Here is a 20,990-nt window from a genome sequence, read left to right on the forward strand (position 1 = left end):
TGTGTCTTTTTTTGTTCAGAGATATATATTCCACTACAACATTAGAATGTCTGGCAAATTTTTACTTAAACATGTGAACCATCTTTTCTCCTCATTGTGATTACTGGCCGGACAAAGATTAGGTCTTATGTGACACAGTTTTTCACATATTTTTTTTATCTATAAGACAGATCGACTTGGTCCATATTTACGGTGAAAAATAATATTTTTGACATAAAAGTAAAATTTTTTATGAATCGAACCATGTAGGATATATGTCATCCAAAATTGATATATGAGACGATCTCGTATGAATTTTTGTGATAGAGAAAAGTAATTGATCATACGTGGGAATTATTATTATTTTTTTTATCAAAATAAGGAACTGATTATAAATATGCTATAATAATGGTAATATTAACAAGGCGGGACGAATATTCCAAATGATTGCCGTGTCAGTCAAAAAAAGTCCAACGGATTACGACTATCCCTGTGTTGACTCCATATTTAGACCAAATCCCCCACCCTATAAAAACATACCCAATCCTCTGTCTTTATTCATTCGAATACTTCTCCTAGTGTCCACCAAGCTAACAGCGATCCATACAACAACTATGTCATCCTCCTCATCCACCACCGCCGCCAATCACGGCGGAGGAACTCCGATCACCGCGTTCCATTCAGATATAATTCGATCCCATATATTGAACAGGCTCGATGGCTCCACCCTCGCCTCCACCAGCTGCGCTTCCGGTCAGTTGCTTACTTTGTGCAACGACGATCATCTCTGGAGGGAGATTTGCAACTCTAATTGGCCATCCACCACCGACCCACGTGTCCGGGATGTCATCTCCGGCTTCTCATCCGGCTATCGTTCGTTCTACTCCGACTCCTTCCCCGCAGTCCGCCACCAAAACTCCGCCAAGAGAACCAAGAAACGGAGTCTTCCGGGCACGTCGACTGAATTAATCTCTGCAGTGGATATTTACTGTGATGAAAAGTTAATATACTCTAAAGTCATGGTTACGGAGACTCATTCAGGCTGGTTCACCTATTCGCCTTTCAGGCTAGATCTTTTAGACCCCAAAGAAACAGTTCCAACGCCTCTGGCATTCGACGGAGAGAATGGAAACGGCATGGAAATCGCATCCAATCGCCTGAGAGTGAGCTGGGTTCTAATCGACCCCGCCAAGAATCGGGCGGTGAACGTGGCCAGCCTAAAGGCCGTGGATGCGCGTCGGCACTGGCTAAACGAGGAAGTACATATTCGTTTCGCCATTATTGCTGCCGGAGGCGACGGCGAGCTTGTTCAATGTGCCGTGATGGTCACTTGCGGTGGCAGCGAAGGCGAGGAGATGCACGTGAGGGATGTTTACATGCAGGTGGAGGACATGGAGGGAAAGATTGTGTGCGGGATGAAGAGTTTGGGAATTTTACGGGAAGCCATGGAAGGGCAGAGATGCAAAAGTAGCCGAAGAATGGAGAAAGAGAAGTATGAAATGTTTGTGAAGATGAAGATAGAGAGTATGGAGAGAAAACAGAGGAGAGAAAGGAGTTTGGATATGGCGTTCATAGCCACAGGAGTTTCCATTTTCTTGGCTATTTTGATACTTCTTCTGAATAGATCATGAAATTTGAGATAGCTAGCTAAGTCTTGTCACTTTTTATGTGTATCAAAATCTCACACTTAAAAATAATATCGACTTCAATTTTGAGAGAGAAAATGTGTGGGAAAGAAAGTTTTCAAAACTGCCTTCTCTGGTTCGTGAATTAATCCAGAAATAACCACAAATTCTCTAGCGATCAAGAGCAACACAAAAATAGACAGAAGAATTAAGATCACATACGTAACAGCAATAGACGAATGCACAACACCACTGCAAGAACACCAGAATTACGTGGTTCGATCAATGTGGTCTACATCGAACACGGGAGGAAGAGACAGTCCACTAGAATACGAGTTTCAATTATAAGTCAAGCAATCTTCCTCTCAACTCTTGCCAGAAAGAAAAACAATTCACACTCCCCTGCCTTCCAAAGTCAATCAGTTCTAGCACCTAGTTGGACTCCTGACTCAGCTTCTTGCCAAACACACACATTGCTCACAGTTATTATAAATGTATTTTAGTTATTTGGATGTTTTTATTATTAAAAAATGTCAAAAACATAATTTAAATCAAATATTTCTTATGTGAATCAAATTTTTGAATCCAAACTCAACCTTAATTTATTCAGCCAAGTGGGAGGTAAATTTTCATTTATTTTAGTTGAAATAAGAGTGTTAAAATCAACCTTGTCTTCTACTGTCATTTTTTTAAAAAAAAACACTTCTTAAAAAGGACCAAAAAATTTTAAATTTTATTACAAATACATAACGCGTGTAGACCTGCTGGACATGTTAGCAGGCAGCAGCTCATTGATCCGTTCAGGTGACTCAACGCCAGGTGCTATTGGTGAATTCTCTGTACTTAGCAAGTCGGCAAGGATGGCATCCTTATTCGAATAAAACAAGCACTAGGTGGTCAAAGACACGTCTCAACCAGTGAATTTGAAACAATATAATAATGCCTAACTTNTCAATCGTATATAAGGATGTTAAAAAATCTCAAAATCTCAATCCTACATTTTTCTGCGAATTGTCGTGATTTTTCCCGTCTAATATCGTAGGAGGGATCGAGAATAAAACCTCTTCCTCGCCGAATTCCTGACCCTACCCAAAGTAATATTATTAATATATTTTATTAATAATTTTATTAATATATTGGGCTATATGTTATTGAGCTTCTTTCCATACAAAAATCGATTGAGAACTTATTTAACATGAAATATTGTTCGAATATTAGAATTACGATATAATCTTGTGCATATTTTTTAAAAAAATTATTAATAATTTAATTAATTCATATTTATGTTTATTTTATTATAACACATATGCATAATAAGAGATGTAATTTGCCCTTCATCTATTTAACAAAATTTATCTGGTTATTCATAATTTGTATGTAATTTGTATCCTAAACATTTTATCAATAATTATCTGGTTCACAGTTGATGTTCTTCTTGAAAAAATGTGAAAATACAAAACTTTTATATGTTAATCAACATTGATATGAAATTGGGTTGTGTATGAACACCAAATTTCGTGAAGAATTTGCCTGATATTAGTTATTGAGTACAATATTTTTAATTTTTATGATCATCAAATTTAATTATCAACATGTATAATCTTGTCGTGCACTTTTATTTTTATAGTTGAAGGTTTCATTTTTTTAAGAAATATAATTTCTAAATAGTTTTTTTTAAAAAAATTAAAAGTAAAAAACAAAACAAATTTTTTTTTTTCTGAAGAAAATTATCCATAACATTTAATGTTATATGTTTTCAGTTGAATATTTCTTTTTTTCTTTAGACATATAAGTTTCTAAATAATATTTAAAAAAAAAAACTTAAACAAGTTTTTGGGTTGTTTGAACAAAAATCTTGAACATTAAAATTATAAGGATATCCTCTCGTTACCCAACGAGATTTCAAACATTAAAGATTCTGAATATTCAGATCTCGACATGTGTCGGGTAGTCTTACGGGAAAAGAATTAGATAGAAGGGTTACGAGACAGGTTCCTATTCGATCCCACCCCTAATCATGATAAGCTTTATAAATACGAAATTGTATATCTATTAGGTGAGTGTCACNAAAATAAAAAAGAATTAATAAAACAGGTGCTGACAAAGATGATTAGTAAAAAAACAATTCAACCAAGAATCCAATGGATATTTCGATTTCTCTATATACCACAGCCGACTCCAACCCAACCAAATAATGGTAGATGTATTTGAGTGAATTAATTCTCTGACATTATGATACCAGCCCCATTTATTCTAAGGTAACTTACGATTCAGTACCTTAAACTTTTCATTTTTGATTTTAATATCCAAATTTCAAAATTTTCCCAAAATACCATTTATCCTTTATTTAATTAAATTGATTTTTCTTTTTAAATTAGAGGCCCATCATGCTTCCGTAAAATAAATTAAATCTTTTACCTCTTTGACCAGAATGCCACCGGGTTATATCCACCGTATTTTACGGACTGCTCCTCACAATCCAACCACACGATCGCAACCGATGGTTACAGACGCAGATTCCTTCAGCAGCACTTAGCACAACCCTAATTCGTTTCCTACCTTAGGGTGCACAATAAAAGATAAAATTTTGAAAATAATACATGAGAGGGGCTGAGAGCAAAGATCTCTTTATTCACACACAAACATACATTATTACACTGAAACCTCCTGCAGAGGAGGAGGAACTTGCTTAGCTACTTATAGTAGCTGAAACTTGAAAATACATAAACTAGAAAGAGAAAATATTACAATTTATGATTGAAAGAAATGAGGAAAATGTTCGATGATCTTCACTTCCTTCTTTCTGCCTTATTTATAGAAGGCTTCTTCGGATTTGAATCTCGGACTTCAAATCTTGATAAGCCTTTACAGCTTGCCTTGGGACCATGTAGTGGTTGAATGGTCCTTACTTTTCTTGTCTTTTTCTAGATTATTAATCTAGCAATCGACTTCTCATCTTCTTTTAACTCTCCGAGATACCAATAGAGATGAGTCTGGAATAGATCTACTGTTATCTCATCACCTTTTTCTTTGTACATCTTAATTATTGATCTAAGAGCAGCAGCTTCACTTCTCTTGTAATTAATCCTTCTTTTCAAAACTTTAAGATATACTCGATACATCTTTGAGTTTTGATTTTTCTGGTGTGTTTTACTGGTTCCAAATTACCCGTATTTATATTGTGAATTTTGGGTCCAGTTTCTTGTTTTGATTGGATTTCCTTTATCTTTAAAGATAAGGTATCCAATGTCATTTGTCATTTTTTCACCGATTATTGGTGGTCCTGTCCTTCCACTCACATGGTGGTCTTCCTTTTGTTAGTGGGTTTGGTAACATGTCCCTTTTAATTTTGTCGAGGAATCTTGGGCTTTTTGTATCCTCGAGGAAAATGTGAATGTGGTCCTTCCCCACTTGTCCTTGCTTCGGTAGAATGTTTCCGATCAGATCTCGGTTTGAAACATTTACCGAACTCCGGTTCCTTCTTATTCTGGCATTCAGGGCAGATGTTTTCTGACCATCTTCCTATGTGTGCCATGTTGCAGAATTTTCGACGAGTCTCTTTACTTGCCGGCAGCTTGCTATTCCACAAAAGATTTCTTTTCTTTTCGAACAAATCTTCTGCAAAACTTGTGGTTTTTCCTGTCATGGTGTTTAACAGGAATGATCCATTTAAAGAGTTTTGGTAAAACTTGACTTTGTCCATCTCCGTGAGACAGACCCAGATACCCCATGCTCTCCTGGTAGATATGTCATCTTCATTAAATGAAGAGACTAAAGGGGTTTCATTTGTAGGAGGATCCTTTATAAATTTTTGAGAATTCATATCTGGCCTCCTTAGCTTGATGAAATGAAAGGCTTCGTGTGAGCCTTTTCCTGCTGGTTCAGGTGCTGCACTGAAAAAGTATAGCTCCAAAACATCTCCCCTGGACAAATGATCATTATTTGCCCAAGTCTCATGAACAGCTTCCTGAATCCATTTTGGTAATGCTGATATCTCCGGGAAGCTGGGCGAAGTAGTATAAACTGAGGCAAGAGCCCCAAATTCATACCAGGCTTTGACCTCCTTTGGATATGAATTTTGTTTCATCCATACCCTAGGATATTTTCCTGCAATATCAACTCGAACCATGGCTGGGTTGATGCCAATTCTTGTGTTTAATTTCTCCCAATTCTGTTGGTAAACCTGAAATGGAGAAATTACATTTTCATTAGTACCAACCTTAGTTTTGCCTTTGTCAGTACGAGGCCTAAGGTTGATCTCTCCCTCTTCAATCCCCGAGGTGAAGGGTTGACTTGAGGACTCGAGATAAGGATCTGGAGTCTCAATTTTTGTTTTAGCCGACTCATCTATAGATGATCCCGACTTAACACTTGTGCAAGGGGTATTTGAATCCCCCGCTACAGGTATAGAGTCCTGTACTCGAAAACTCTCCATTTGGGAAACCAATGGTTTCTCAATGCCTTGGAGGATAGGCCTTTGCATTACAGACCATAACTGAGTATATGCCTGTAAACATCCTGTAATTCGATCAGAGACAATTCTCTTATCGGCTTGTTGTAGCCTTCCCGCAACTTCTGCGTTCACGGCCAACTTGTTGAACTCGGTTTGAAGCATTTCAAGGTGTTCCCTCAAATGCCTCTGCATCTTGATAATAGCATCAATGTCAATGCTGTCCATCTCTTGTTAAAAAATCTGCAAGAATATTTTCATGAGATTTAATTATAATAATATCAAAAATATAATTTTGACATAATGCCTGCCATCTTAATAATCTGGCCTTCTCAGGTTTAGATTAAATTCTATTCCTTAAGAAAGCTTTCACCTGTGTGTTATCAACTTTCAGAGTGAATTTCTTTGCAAGTAAAAATAATGGCCATTTTTCAAAAGCCCTTTTCACTGCATAAAATTCCTTCTCGTTGATATGCCATCTTATGGCTTCTGCATCTGAGAATAAACCACTGCAATATCTGCATGGTTGTTCTCCATCTAGTGTGAGCTTAGTAAGAACTGCTGCGCACCAATGATCACTGGCATCGGTATACAATACCAGATCATCCTCATCTTGAGGAATAGCCATTTTTGGAAGATTCTTACAAATCTCCTTCAATTGGCATAATCCTTTTGTGTGTTCATTCGTCCATATAAATCTAGCATCTTTTTTCAATAATGGACTAAACAATTTCCTGTGTCTTGCTAGGTTTTTAATAAACATCCCAGCAACATTAACAACTCCTAAGAAACTTTGAAGTTGCTTCTTGTCCTTGAGACTTTTTGGAAAATTCTGCACCTTTTCTACTATGTGTTCTTGCAGAATTATTCCTGACTCATCGATTTCAATTCCGAGGAATTCAATCTTCCTTGTTGCAATGACTGCTTTCTTCTCAGATAAGACCAGTCCTTCTTTTTTACAAACATTGGAGAAAATCTCCAAATGCTTAACATGTTCATTCATATCTTTAGATGCTATCAAGACGTCATCAATATAAACAAACATAAACTTAAAATAATCTTTAAAAAGATTATCCATTTTTCTTTGAAATATCTGGGGTGAATTAGCCAATCCCATTGGTAATACTTCCCAAATATAATGTCCCTGAGGTGTAGAGAAAGCTGTGAATTTCTTGCTTTCTTCTTGCATCCGAATCTGATAAAATCCGGACTTACAATCGAACTTAGAGAATATCTTAGCATTGCGTATGCAACTTATTAGATGTTCTCTACTAGGTATAAAATACCCATCAAACTCCAGAATCTTATTAATTTCTTGATAATTAATAACTAATCTGGGTTTTCCTCTTTTTATCTCACCATGATTTCTTACCAGAAAACCTGGACTACTATATGGTGACATTCCTGCTTTGATTAAACCAAGGTCCAAATGTTCCTTGATTATAATCTGCATATCCCTTTGATCAATGATATTCATTGGGATAGGCTTGCAACGGACAAATTCATACTCTTTGCCTTCCTTAATTTTAAGGCAAGCTTTGAGTTGATTTCTGTCCCACCATGCCAAAGGATCTTCATTGTAATTTTCTTTGATCCTCTTCTTGACATCTTCTAAGGATACCTTAGATTCAAACTCTACTTCATTCTGATGTAGAGTTATCTTCAGGTATTCCATATCTTCTGGTTGGAGCGTTTTATCTGCTCTCAACTGGAGCATTGTTTCTCCAAACCTTCTAGAATCTTTCATTTTTGGGTTCAGAAGTTGTCCTGAATCACCACGCTTGCTGCGAAACTGGATTGGCAATTTTCTGTAAAATGCCTCTCTTAGTCTCTGGACTATGATTTTGTGGTTACAAGGGGTTGTAAACACTAATTTTCTTGTCTCATTTTCTTGAGTATAGGATTTGAACATTTGTAGGAAATTGTTTCCTAGTAAAATATCAGCTCCTGTATCATGAAAATAAATCGGTGGTGTCTTCACCTTATACCAAGGTGTTTGCCCAGCACCTCCAATCATTATTTCAGTCATCTTAATCCCTTTACATAAGATTAGGATTCTTCTGGAAAAATCTCTTCCAGCAATCTTTGGTAATTCTTCTTCCAAACTTGTTGGAAAAACTCCTCGTTTTGCTGTACAAATACCAGCACCTGAATCAATATAAGCAGCAAAATATTCTGCCTTATATTGCTCATATAACATTCCGACTGGAATGTATATGGAGAATGGACTTGTGGTCATTGGATTTTCCACATCTTATCTTCTGCCATAAACTCCATTCCATACTCTAGACGTTTCCAAGGTTTATGTTCCTCAAGAAACTCTAGTCCAAGAATCATTTGATCTGATTCTTTTCCTGGAATTCCTGTGATATGAACTTCCAATTCTCCGACTTGGATCATTCCTTGGTAAGTTCCTATCATGGGTTGTTCTAAATAGTAAATTGTATTACAAGGAAATTGATTCCTCTGTTTTGTAATATCAAATACTATTTCGACTTCCTTCCACCCTTCTGGGCATCTAAGCTTTCCTATTGTTGAAAAACTTTTTAGCTCCTGTTGGGTTTCTTGACCAGGGGTTTTTCCCCATCTATAGCTTGTAATCCTATCTCCTTGAAAAAATAGTCTTCTTGATTCCAATCTAAGACTTTGATTCCTTTGTAGAATCGGTTTGTCTTGTATTTGGATATCTATTTCCTGTATTACCGGAAACTCAACTCGTTCTGGATAAATTGCCTGAGCAACTTTTCCGAATATTTCTGGTATATCAATAAACTCATTTCTAATAAACAATTCTGAATGATGTGTATTATATAGAGCATATGAGATTTGATAGGTAATAGAATATGGTCTATTACCTTCCTTCATCAGTCTCTTCTCCTTGAAATTTTGATGTAATGTCAAGGCTCGACTGAAATCTCGATCTGCCAGGTTGTAAGCTATCTTTGGATAGATTACTCCTACAATCTTGCCTGCACAGAGATTTCCTGAGATAGTTCCCAGTACTGAATCTTGAAGGTTCCCCATTCTTTTATCACATATAGCGATATCAATGGGTGAATCTATACCTTCTTTGAAAGTAGCTTTTATCATAATTTGGATTGCTCCAATATGAATCCAAGACATGGTCTTTGCTACTTCTATCTTGAGTTTTTGTAATTCCTCCTTAATTTCTTCAGAAGGAATTAGTTACATCTCCATTCTATTTCCAGCCAGTTCCATTGGGATTGCCATTTCCCTTCTAGAAACTTTATAGATCAGATGATGCTTTCTGTTTCTTAGGCCTAGATTTCCTAAGAACTTTTCTACCTGTCCTGCAGAGAATCCTTGGTATCTCTGTAGACTAGGATTTTCTTTCATGATCCTTTGGACCATGTTATGAGATATTGTTGTCTGGCTAAAGAACCCAGACAAATCTTCATGTGTTTCGTGTCGAAACACCTCGTTTTCAGTCAGATTCTGATTCAGTTCCATCAGATTCTTCCTGACTTAGGACTTCTTCTACATATATACTTTCTTCTGAGGCAATGTCCTCAAATCGGTATACCTGAATAAGATCTTGGTAATAAACTGCTTCTTCAATATCCGGAGTTGGATCGAAGCGTTTAATACCTCTTTTTTCATTTTCTGGACAGTTAGTCGAGATATGTCCTCTTGCTCCACATGTCAAGCAATTACAGTCCTTAAAACTTTCATTAGCTCGTGTATGAGCCCTTCTGAAAGTTTTCTTTGTAGGTGTTCTTCCTGTGCTTCGAGATGTACTCGATGCTTGGGAGGATATCCTACTCCTTAATGGTCCGCTCCTTTGTCCAGATTTGTAAGATCTGGCTTTCTGTCTAGACCATACTGTCCTTGGTTTCCAAGAACTTCTTCCACTTCTAGCATAAGGATGAGTCCTAAAACTTTTTCTTTTATGCTTTTGTGGTTTACTTCCAATAAATGTTGGAAGATCATTTTCCTTACAACACAAAGGAGTACGTTTGTTAATGCCCCTTAATCGTTTGTAATTCTTTTGTGATGCTGCCAAATGGCACCATTCTGCCAATTTTCCTTTAAGGAAAGAAGCTCTTCGTGCCAATGTATCTGGATTTCCAGTTACATATTCCCTTATGAGCATTTCTCTCCAGGGACTTGGCATTTTTGCGAAGAAAAGCTGCATAGCTATATCTTCTTCGACTCCTGAATTCCATCTATATTTAGTGAATAACATAATGTATTCATCTACTAAACAGATGTCATGTAATTCAAGACTATACAGAGCTTGAGTATATTTCTTCCTCTTCTCTGTGTCTTGACTATTAAAATAGTCTACCCCTATAAATTGTGCTTTAAATAGGGTAGCCATTCTTCCGGCTATCTCGCTTAGAGATTCTCCGGCTAGGACCGACTCTTTAGTTTCCACCGAAGTCATGTCCCAAGCAATTTTCACTGATCCCATAAGACTCATTTCTAGGAGTTTAATGAATCCTTCTCTGTTGAGATCAAGTGTTCCTGCTGCAATTCTCATAGCAGATGTCCAATCGTCTATGAGTTCTTCTCTGTTTTTGAAATCTAATACATCAAGGTTAAGCATAACCCCGTAAGGATGTATAGGATCTAAAACAGTTTACTCATAGGGTGTTTGGTGCAAGGGAATTTGATTTCTCCTTGTCCTTGTTCCCGCTGGGTGTGAACCTCCACCAGTATGGAAATCAGTTTGAGATTCTCTCATGTGTATATTTTGAGATCCCACACTTTCCCTTGGTGGTTCCTGTGAAGATGACCAAGTTATAGCAGGTGTTTCACCTCCTGCTGTGTTCATCTTTAGATCTACACCTTTGAGATTTGCGAACGATTCTGCAAGCTCTTGTAGATCCTCTAGACCAATCCTTTCTAACGTTGTCATCAGATTAATTTCTTTTCTGAGACAGAATTTATTAGATTAATCATCTTTTCTTCTTCAGTCAAAGGTTTTTACACCACTCTAGCTTTCCCTTGTTGATGTAACAAAGGTTCAGTACCAAATTATGGTGGTAACCATCCTCCGGAAGTTCTTTTACTAGAACCTGGTTGTTGTTCTAGTTTCTGAATTCTTGTTTGAATATCCTTTAATATTCCAAGAATTTCTTCCTGGTTTTCAAGGATCTTCTCAACTCGTTGAGGTACAAAATATAGCATGTTGCCATAATTTTGTACTGTTTTCTGAATTTCTCTAAGATCTAAAGAGAGCTTAGAAGAATCTGGTATAATTTCTATAAACTTATTAGATTGGATCATAAGTTTACCTGAGGGTGTTGAGGCTTCCCTTTTGGCTCTGAATATCTAACAATAGTTAGATGTTCTTGTTTATATTCCAAAATATTGGAATAATCCTTGTAAATTAATTTTCTCGAACCTAAGTTCGGATTCATAATTTTCAAAATTCTCCTCCTCAAACATTTCGTTTCTTTGTAACAATAAATTTTGTGTTTGGAATAAATCAACCTAAGGCTCTGATACCATTTTCGGACAGCGCGATGATCAATTAAAAGAAAATAAGGAATAAGGGCATTTTTGGTATTTTTAAAGAAAATTTCTCTCTCCAGGTACTAAATCCTACATCCTTTTTCAAAATGTACTGATACACAATTAACCCTTTATTGAAGTCATTTTCTTCGTACACGTCTCCCTGGGTTGTGGGGATGGTGCCTCTAGATATTTTGCGACGCAGTAATATATTCACGGGAAATTGATCTTCAGTACTCAGCCGTCGATTTTTTTTGTGTTCAGTCCATGGGTACTTTTTTAGTATCACATTTCTACATGAAGTGTACCACATTTTGTATGACATAGTACCACAATTTTGTGGGTAGGGATTGAACCCAAAGAAATATTTTGATTGGAGATTTTTCACCAACTTCCCCAATATATTCACTAGGGTAGATTTTTGGGTAAATTTGACTAAAATACTTTTTTTCATCTTTAAATATTTAGTACCTAGGTATAATTTTTTTATAAATCAGTATCTGGCAATGCAATATTTTTAGTTTTAATTTCCCACAAATTCAAGTTTACATTTTTGTCCTTTTTGTTATTTACAATGGAATAAGATTAAGTACTAATTTTGACTCGCAAAATACTTATTTTGGAGTTTCAGATACTTGATTTTGATATTTGAATACTCCAAACGAGTAAAAAAAATACAGGATCTTCGAGGATTATCATAAATTCAATCATTGTTGGTCTTTTCATTGAAAATGCATTAAGATGTCTTATTCATATCATTTATTTTTTTTAAAAAAAAAATAGTTCATCCCTTATCATGGAATAAGAAAAAAGTACTATTTTGACCTAAAAGGTATATATTTCAGGGTTTCAATTTCTGATTTGGCTATTTGAATATACAAATGTTTAAGAAAATAATCGATCTTCGAACGATCACCATAAATTCAATCATTGTTGGTATTTTCATGAAAAAATATTAGAATGACTTTTTCATGTCATTTATTATTTTTTTTTAAATATGTAGTTCCTTACTCATAATGGAATAAGAGTAAGTACTTATTTGGAGCTATAATGTACATATTATAGGATTTCAGATACTTGATTTGACTATTTGAATACTCCAAATGTCTAAAAAAATATTTGATCTTCGAGCGATCACCATAATTCAGTCATTGTTGGTCTTTTCATGAAAAATACATTAGGATACTTAGTCATGTCATTAATTTTAAAAAAAACATAGTTCATCACTCATCGTGAAATATGAGTAAGTACTCATTTTGACTTACAAATTACCTATTTGGAAGATCCATATACTTGATTTGGTTCTTTTAATACTCCAAATGTGTAAGAAAATACTGGATCTCGAGCGATCACCATAAATTCAATCATTGTTGATATATTTTGAAAAATACATTAGGTAGTGTATGCAATCAATACCTTATTAGTATCCACTCATAATATTTAGGAAATGTTTGTAATCATTATCTTATTAATATTCATCCAAAATATTTATTGGTATTAATAAAACACCAAGAATATACTTAATTTGATATCATACTTATTAGTACTCATTCACAATACTGTTGATATAAAAAATACACAATTTTTATCATGAAATACTTGATGTGGACTCTTAAATACTAAAATTTGTTTATTTTTACTTTCAAAATACAATTTGAATTTAATCTTGAATGACTTATTTTACGTTCACGAAATAACAATATGATATACCTATATATAGGTATAAAAGCACCTAATTTTTGTCATGTGATACTTAATGTGGCCTCATAAATACTAAAAAAAATTATTTGTATCGTCAAAAAATAAATTTGAAATATAATCTTGAATGAATTATTTAGAATTCATAAAATAATATTATGATACCTAAATTGGTAAAGAGAGTGCCTAATTTTTTTCAAGTGACACTTGATGTTGCCCCTTAAATATTAAAATTTTTACCAATATTCTTTCATTATATTTATGACTATTCATTTATAATTATCACTAATATTCATTCAAAATACTTATTAGTATTCATTAAATAATAAGGGAATACTTCATTTGATATCATCATTAGTAGTACTTTTCAATAATACTTGTTGGTAATCGTCTATTATATTTATCGATATTATGTCATTATACTTATGGTTATTCATTTATAATACTCATTAATATTAATTCACAATACTTATTGGTATTTATTAAATAACATGTGAATATTTTTTGATATCATCCTTATTAGTATTCATGGACAATACCTATTGATGATCATTCATTATACTAAGGACTATTCATGTATAATAATAATTAATATTCATTCACAATATTTGTTGGTGCTCATTAAATAAAAAATGAATACTTAATTTGATAGCATACTTGTTATTGAGTGATTTGTGTTTGTGACATACGTGAAGCCAAAATATTATACCTAAATTGGTAATTAAAGTACCTAATTCGAGTTAATAAATATTTTATTTCATTTAGTCTTTTAAATACCCTTATTCCATTATTTGAGGATTTGAAAAAAAATATTGAGTGGCTTTTTTTGGTAGCATTGTGAAATCAAAAACATATATCTAAACTGGTAGTTGAAGTACCTAAATTGAGTTAGCGGGTACTCAATTTGACCTCAAACGTAGCTAATTTGTTCGAATTGATACTTGATTTGTCATCATAAATACCTTATTTTATTATTTGAATATGTAAAATATTTATTACGGAGTTAATATTGAGTGGCTTTGCTGGTGGCATCCGTAAAGTCAAACATGATACATAAATTAGTACTAAAGTACTTAATTTGAGTTAGTGGGTACTAGATTTGACCTCATAAGTACCTAATTCGAGTCAATAGATACTTGATTTGACCCCGTAAATACCTTTATTCTATTATTTGAGGAGGTAAAAAAATATATTACGAAATTGATGTTGAGTGGCTTTTGTTAGCATCATCGTGAAGTTAAAATAAGATACCTAAATTGGTACTTAGAGTACTTGATTCGAATCAGCGGGTACTTGATTTGGCCTCAGAAGCAAGGTTCTAAAAAGCGTGAAGCTCCCCGAAGCGCGGATGTCGAGCTCCAAGATTTTCAAGCTTAAACGAGATTAACACGGGCTTAAGCGTGAAAAAACGTTTTTTATCTTTTGTGTAATTGTAATTATCTCAAACTAATAAATATATAAAATAATATATAAATATGATAAATTTAAGTCTGATGCATTAATTCTCATATTTATAAAAACATAAAAATCTCAAAATTACAATCTTTATTTGTTTTTGTAACTAGACCACATTAAACAATGCTATATATTTGTCAAATTATTATCAGACACGCTTAATCATAATTAAAAATTAAAAAATAAACATCTAAACTATAAACCTAGTTTATTATTTTAAAATAAAAAGACATATCTTCAAAATAAAAAAATTTAAAAATAAACAGATGCGATTAATCGTACTTAAGCACGCTTAATTAAACGTCTTAATTACGCTTAATTATAGTTTGACCGCTTTTTTCCGCTTTTCTTCGAAGCGGGGCGTTTTTGTCGAGCTTCAAGATTAAGCGGGCTTTTTAGAACACTGCTCAGAAATACCCAATTCTACTCAATATGTATTTGATTTAGCTTCGTAAATATCATTATTCTATTATTTGGGGATTTAAAAAATATATTTCGTAGTTGATGTTGAGTGACTTTTGTTGATGATATCATGAATTCAAAATATGATACCTAAATTGATACTTAAAAAAACTTAATTTGAGTCAATGTGTACTTTATTTAGCCTCAGAGATACCTAAATCGAGTCAATAGGTACTTGATTTGGTCTCGTAAATATCCTTATTCCATTATTTTAAAAAGCTTTATTGTGTTATAATTATGAGTTAAAATATTTTAACAATACCAAGTAACATATCATTAATACCAAATATCAAATTAATGATATCATCATTGCTAAAAAAAATTAATTATATTAACATCAAATAAATTATATAAAATAACAGATTATTAATATTAAGTATCATATTAATGTTACTCAAATTGTACATTAATTATACTAACATATAAATGCCAAAATAATTAAGTGATCATACTATGCTGGTACCATTCAATCAACTACATATTTACTTTTTCTAAATATATTTTCCCAACAGTTATCAAGATAAAACACAAATTTCAGCATTCAATATCATTAAGAAAATTCTTCTACTATTAACTTTAGTTGGATTATTAGTATAAAAAAAACTCATAAGAAATAATGTGTATATTGAGTTAATAAATGAGTAGATAAGAAAATTGTCAAGTATTTAAGGTTAAAATAGTAAAATGACCATTCGTAGGGAGTTAAAACACAAAATAAGTTGGTGTCTGTGTCAGGGGTTGCAGAAAAAAAAAAAAAAGAAAGAAAGAAACTCATGGGTACTGAATTCTGATCAAAATCTTGAGAGATGGATTTTTCACCAATTAACAGTAGATTTTTCATCCCATAAATTTATCTACATCCAGCATCGTAATAAATTTTGCTTTGAAAGGAATATTTTATTTTTATTTAATTTTTATTCTATCTAAATAAAAATATTAGAATTTTACATTTCTAGACTAAATTAAATTGATTAGATGATAAGATTTATTCCTAGATAATTTTATTCTTTGAATTTATTCCACATAATTTAATTTAAGAACTTATATCTAAGATATAACATCTTAGTTTAAAATATAATTTGATTCCTAATAAACTCTTGGTTTTCATTGTTTGTAAGATTTGAATATCTATGTAAAGATATTAAGGAAAAAAAAAAAGATCTATATAGAGGGAATACTCAAGGAGAAGTAATGACGTAGTTTTTTTTCTAAGAAAAAAAACTATGCATCTGCTGAAAGATTTGTTGAACTTGGGTTTCTTTATAATTAATTTAAAAATAAAAATATTTCAAAAATAATTTTAAAAAANTTTTATTTTAATGTTGTGATTGAAATTCAATTAATAATAATAGCTTAAATAGGAAATAAACAATGTACATTTAGAAATAGAATAAAAATATTGTAATTCAGTGTAAGTTTTATCGATAATATATGCTAAAGTTAAACATCTTATTGGTGTATTGATGAAATACTACTATTTTTATTCTCCTTAATTTTCTTCCTTCAATCCTCTCATATCTCTTTAATTTTCTCTTTTTGTAATGCCCGATAATTTAGATTGTTACGTTGCGAGTATTGATGTCTGACTTGTTGTAATCAGACGGATCATTTCGAGCCATTATTTGTGATAGCATGTAATATCAGGTGTGAGCAAAGGAAATACTCGGGCAGCACTCGCAGCGCATATGCGCCGAAGATATACGCGCATATGCGCGAGGAGCTGCGAGGGAGGATGAGAGACCAGGCTTCTAGGCGCATATGCGCCGAAGATAGACGCGCATATGCGCTAGGGAAGAGGGCCAAGACAGCGTTTTAGGCGCACATGCGCAGAGTAACTGCGCACGCGTGAAATGGAATTGCCGAGGCAGCACTTCCGGGGCATAGGCGTGGGACGTAGTCGCGCATATGCGCGCGGCATGCGAAATGCAAATACGCCACTTGTCTTGCTGAGCTTGTTGGAGGCATATATAAATTGGTTCCATCATTTTCCTCAGACAGAATCGAGCCAACTGCTCTGAAAATCCTTAAAGCCTTCTCGTGTAATAGAATTGCGATTTCGTGTGATCCGTATATCAGAATTTGATTCTGGACATAGTATTGTACTCCTCTTGTCGACAGCTACAACTGGACGTAAGTTTTATTGAGTTTTGTTATCATTTGAAATTGTGATATTACAGGAATTATGATTTGATTGATATATGGTGTTCTTGATATACTATACATCGTAGAATCGAAGTCAGATCGAAGAACAGACTGATTATAGAATTGTTATGATTTTCTGATTTTATTAATTAGAAATGGGACAGATTTGGATTATTGATTGATTACGAATTGTATTCGATCTGAGTTATGATTGGTAATTGATATCTAGTGATATTGTATTGACGGGAATATCAGAATCGTGCCGTTATGCGGTTGAATTTGAATTAAATTGAATATGGAGCAGAACAGAATTGAATTGGGAATAGACTGTTGATATTATTATTCTCGATATGTCATTTCAGATTGACAGAGACAGTCTTGAATTCAGAACTTCCAATTCTTCAGACCGAGACTACGAAACGAAGGTATAAGTCAATGTCGGACCAGGGAGAATGACTCGAATTAGATATAATTTGAGTTTCCCTAAACCACATACTTATTTGCTATTGTTTTCAGTTATTTGAATTCAGTGCATTGATATGCTTGTTCTATTGATTTATAGAAAGCATGATTTAGATGAGTGTGTTTGTGACAGAAGGGCCAGATTGTGATAGAATAGTCACTGGCCCATTGCACATTGTCACAGAGTGGTTATTGGCGGAGGTGCCAAAGTCTTTGACGGATAAGTCAAGACACTGGATGTTTGGTTTATATCGATGTTTGCTTAGGAGTGGATTTACTTCTATTGCCGAGATTCGATATAACATGCCAACGTCTGGAAACCGGAATCCCTAGACTAGGACTGAGTCTAGTCTGAGACGTGGAGTCACGAGTTTACTTCTAGAGTTTACAGTTTTATATCGATTCATGTTTTCAGATTTTGACACATGTTATTGATATCTGTTTCATGCTTTTCTATCGATTATATGATTGCATGTTTCGTTGATTTATATTGAGATGTATTTCTGACCGGAGTTATCCGGCTGTTGTCGTGTTTGTATGTGTGTATGGCAACAGGTGGGACAGGATCAGGGTCAAGGTCAAGAAGATGAGGAGAGATCGTGATTAGAGTGGAGACTACGGACTTTGATGTAGATAGGGTTTTGAACACTTGATATTTAGTGTTGAACCTTAGTTTTAAATTGAATGTATGTTGTACAAGATTTGTACTTATATACTGATATGTATATTAGAGTGAATTCTATTACGTTCCGCACTGTATAAAAAAAAAATTTAGACCCAGTAATCCCAATGACGATTAAGAAGATGATTAGCGTCCGGGTCTCCACACTTTTCAATCCTCACATATCTCTAATTTTTCAATCACTCAATCAAATAATACAAAATATTTAATAATTAACATATATTATAAATATTTATATTTTATATTTTTCATTCGAATTAAATTAATTAATAATAATAATAATAATAATAATAATATACTTATATTCGTGCTTACATGGACGAGCTCGTCGTCCACGTGGAGCGTATGCGCTTTGTAATCGCATATTAAAGTAATTTTGAAAAATAATTTTTTTGAATTATTTTTGAAATATTTTTTACTTTTAAAATTAATTATTAAAAAAACCCGTTGAACTTGCACAAGTTCAGTATTGGTGATTTCCGTCTGAAGACTTTGTGTGATTGATTCACATACTTTCCGTGTTGCTGATTGGTGTTGCCAACACTCTAAAAACAACACTGACGCAGAGAGTTGATCGAAGAGTGGTCTCGTTTGTTTTAAGCAATACATGTTTTTGTTTGCATCTAGATTTGATTTGTGCTGTTGATGCATATTTTAATTCCTTGGAGTGTCGATGAATTTAGTTTTGATATTTTTATTAGTATTGTTTTGTGTAAACGATTTACATATTTTTCTGGTGAACTTTTTGCCATGAAACATCGCACAAGTATTAGTACTTGTGCATAATTTAAATATGGTGTTTATTTATTAAAGTTATATTTGTGTGGTAATAGCTAATTTCTGTTGCATGTTGTGTGCTGGTGTTGATAACACCCGAACACAACACTAAATTCTGATACACACATTTTATTTTATTTTTTTTACGTTTATATGCAACTGTCCCTTCATGCTTCAAAATTTATGTTTGGGGTTTTGTTTAAAGAAATATTGATAATGTGGGGATGAGTATTTTGAGACAGAAATTGGTGTGTTTTGGGAAATAAAAAAAGAATTAGTATATGAATCTCATACTTATATCGGTGGGTTTTAACATGAAAACTTTTTATTAAATTGATTTTGTAATATTTTTTTCTGAAAAAGACAAACAAGAAAGAAAGATATCCTAGATTGTTGGGCCGCCGTTTGGTCAAAATCACAAACCTCTTCCCTGGAATTTTTTATTATTATTATCATAGAGCAAATATGTAATTCGGGCAAATCTAAGACTTGACCGGTGTGGTTGGTGAATATTTAGGAAAATAGATTTGGTAAATTATTATTTTTAAATGTATTTGAAATGTGATATTTGGAAGAGTAATCTTAGTCAAATTTTATTTTTTAAAAACGATTATTTTCAAGTGTATTTTAGACTTTAGTGTTTTCAAAAACACATAAGGTTTTTTTAAAAAAATTTATTTGATCAAATTTATTTTGCTAACTACCCTCTTTTAAATATGCTACAAAAAAACATTTTGTTAAAATATTATGTACATGAGCCCTCACATGAGTCACCCTAATCTTTTATATTTGACTTTATTTGTTAGAAATAATAAAGGTATTTTTCTTTATCATAGTGAGGTGTGGGATCTTGTCTTAACCTAAAGATCTCTTCTTTATGAGTAGGTCTCATGTGAGACGATCTCACGAATATTTATCGGTGAGACGGGTCAACCCTACCGATATTCACAATAAAAAGTAATACTGTTAGCAAAAAAAGTAATATTTTTTCATGGATGACCCAAATAAGAGATCTTTCTCACAAAATACGACCCGTAAGATCGTCTCACACAAGTTTTTGCTCTTTTTTATACAATACTAGTGTTCTACTTACTCTTTGGATGCTTGTATAATATCTAATCTTTTGAAAGTTTATTCTATAGTTTAAATTTCAATTTTATTATATTATTTTATTTTTTAAAATTTAATTTTGTTTGTTTTTTTGATGTAACTCGACTTAGCACTACCTCGATGCTCACCTGTATAATATCATGTTATTTGTTAACACTTCAGTGCCAGAGAATTAAAATTACCAAGAAATTAAATATATACTACTAAAATTCAATTTTGATAAGAGAAAACAATGGAGTCTGATTGTGCCTCTTGTTGATCATGGTTTAGTTTTGTGTGTAGCATGCTGTGTTGATTGCTTCTGTCCAGAAGCATTGAGAGATGTCTGCATCTGCTAGCATTGTTCTAGCAGCTTCTTTAAGAGTTTTGTTTCTCCTCTCAGCTACTCCATTTTGTTGAGGCGTTCTGACGGCTGAATATTCATGATGGATGCCCTGTTCATCCAGGTATAGCTCAAGAATTTTGTTAGTAAATTCAGTACCACGATCACTTCTGATTTTAATAACAGAAATTGATTTTTCATTTTGAATCTTTTTCAGAAGCTTGATCAGGAGGCTACTGGTTTGATCTTTTCCAGCAAAAAAATATTACCCAAGTAAATCTAAAAAGTTCATCAACAACAACAACAAGTGTATACTTCATTCCCCCTAAGCTCATGATAGGAATT

The 20,990-nt window shown here is 33.4% G+C and overlaps 1 protein-coding gene across 1 annotated transcript; it reads left to right on the forward strand.

Annotated features, from left to right (window-relative positions):
- The first annotated feature begins 530 nt into the window (after nucleotides 1–530).
- LOC140956774 (F-box protein At2g27310-like) lies at nucleotides 531–1,619 on the forward strand. Its single transcript, XM_073413638.1, has one exon. It carries the CDS (start codon nucleotides 594–596, stop codon nucleotides 1,608–1,610), a length of 1,017 nt encoding a protein of 338 aa, XP_073269739.1. The 5' UTR covers nucleotides 531–593; the 3' UTR covers nucleotides 1,611–1,619.
- Nucleotides 1,620–20,990: the final 19,371 nt, after the last annotated feature.

The sequence above is a fragment of the Primulina huaijiensis genome, chromosome 14 (assembly GCF_012295235.1).
Source record: "Primulina huaijiensis isolate GDHJ02 chromosome 14, ASM1229523v2, whole genome shotgun sequence".
NCBI classification, from domain to species: domain Eukaryota; kingdom Viridiplantae; phylum Streptophyta; class Magnoliopsida; order Lamiales; family Gesneriaceae; genus Primulina; species Primulina huaijiensis.

What these genes read in the sequence shown, in the direction of transcription:
- LOC140956774 (XM_073413638.1), top strand. Translation starts at nt 594, where the DNA reads ATGTCATCCTCCTCATCCACCACCGCCGCCAATCACGGCGGAGGAACT.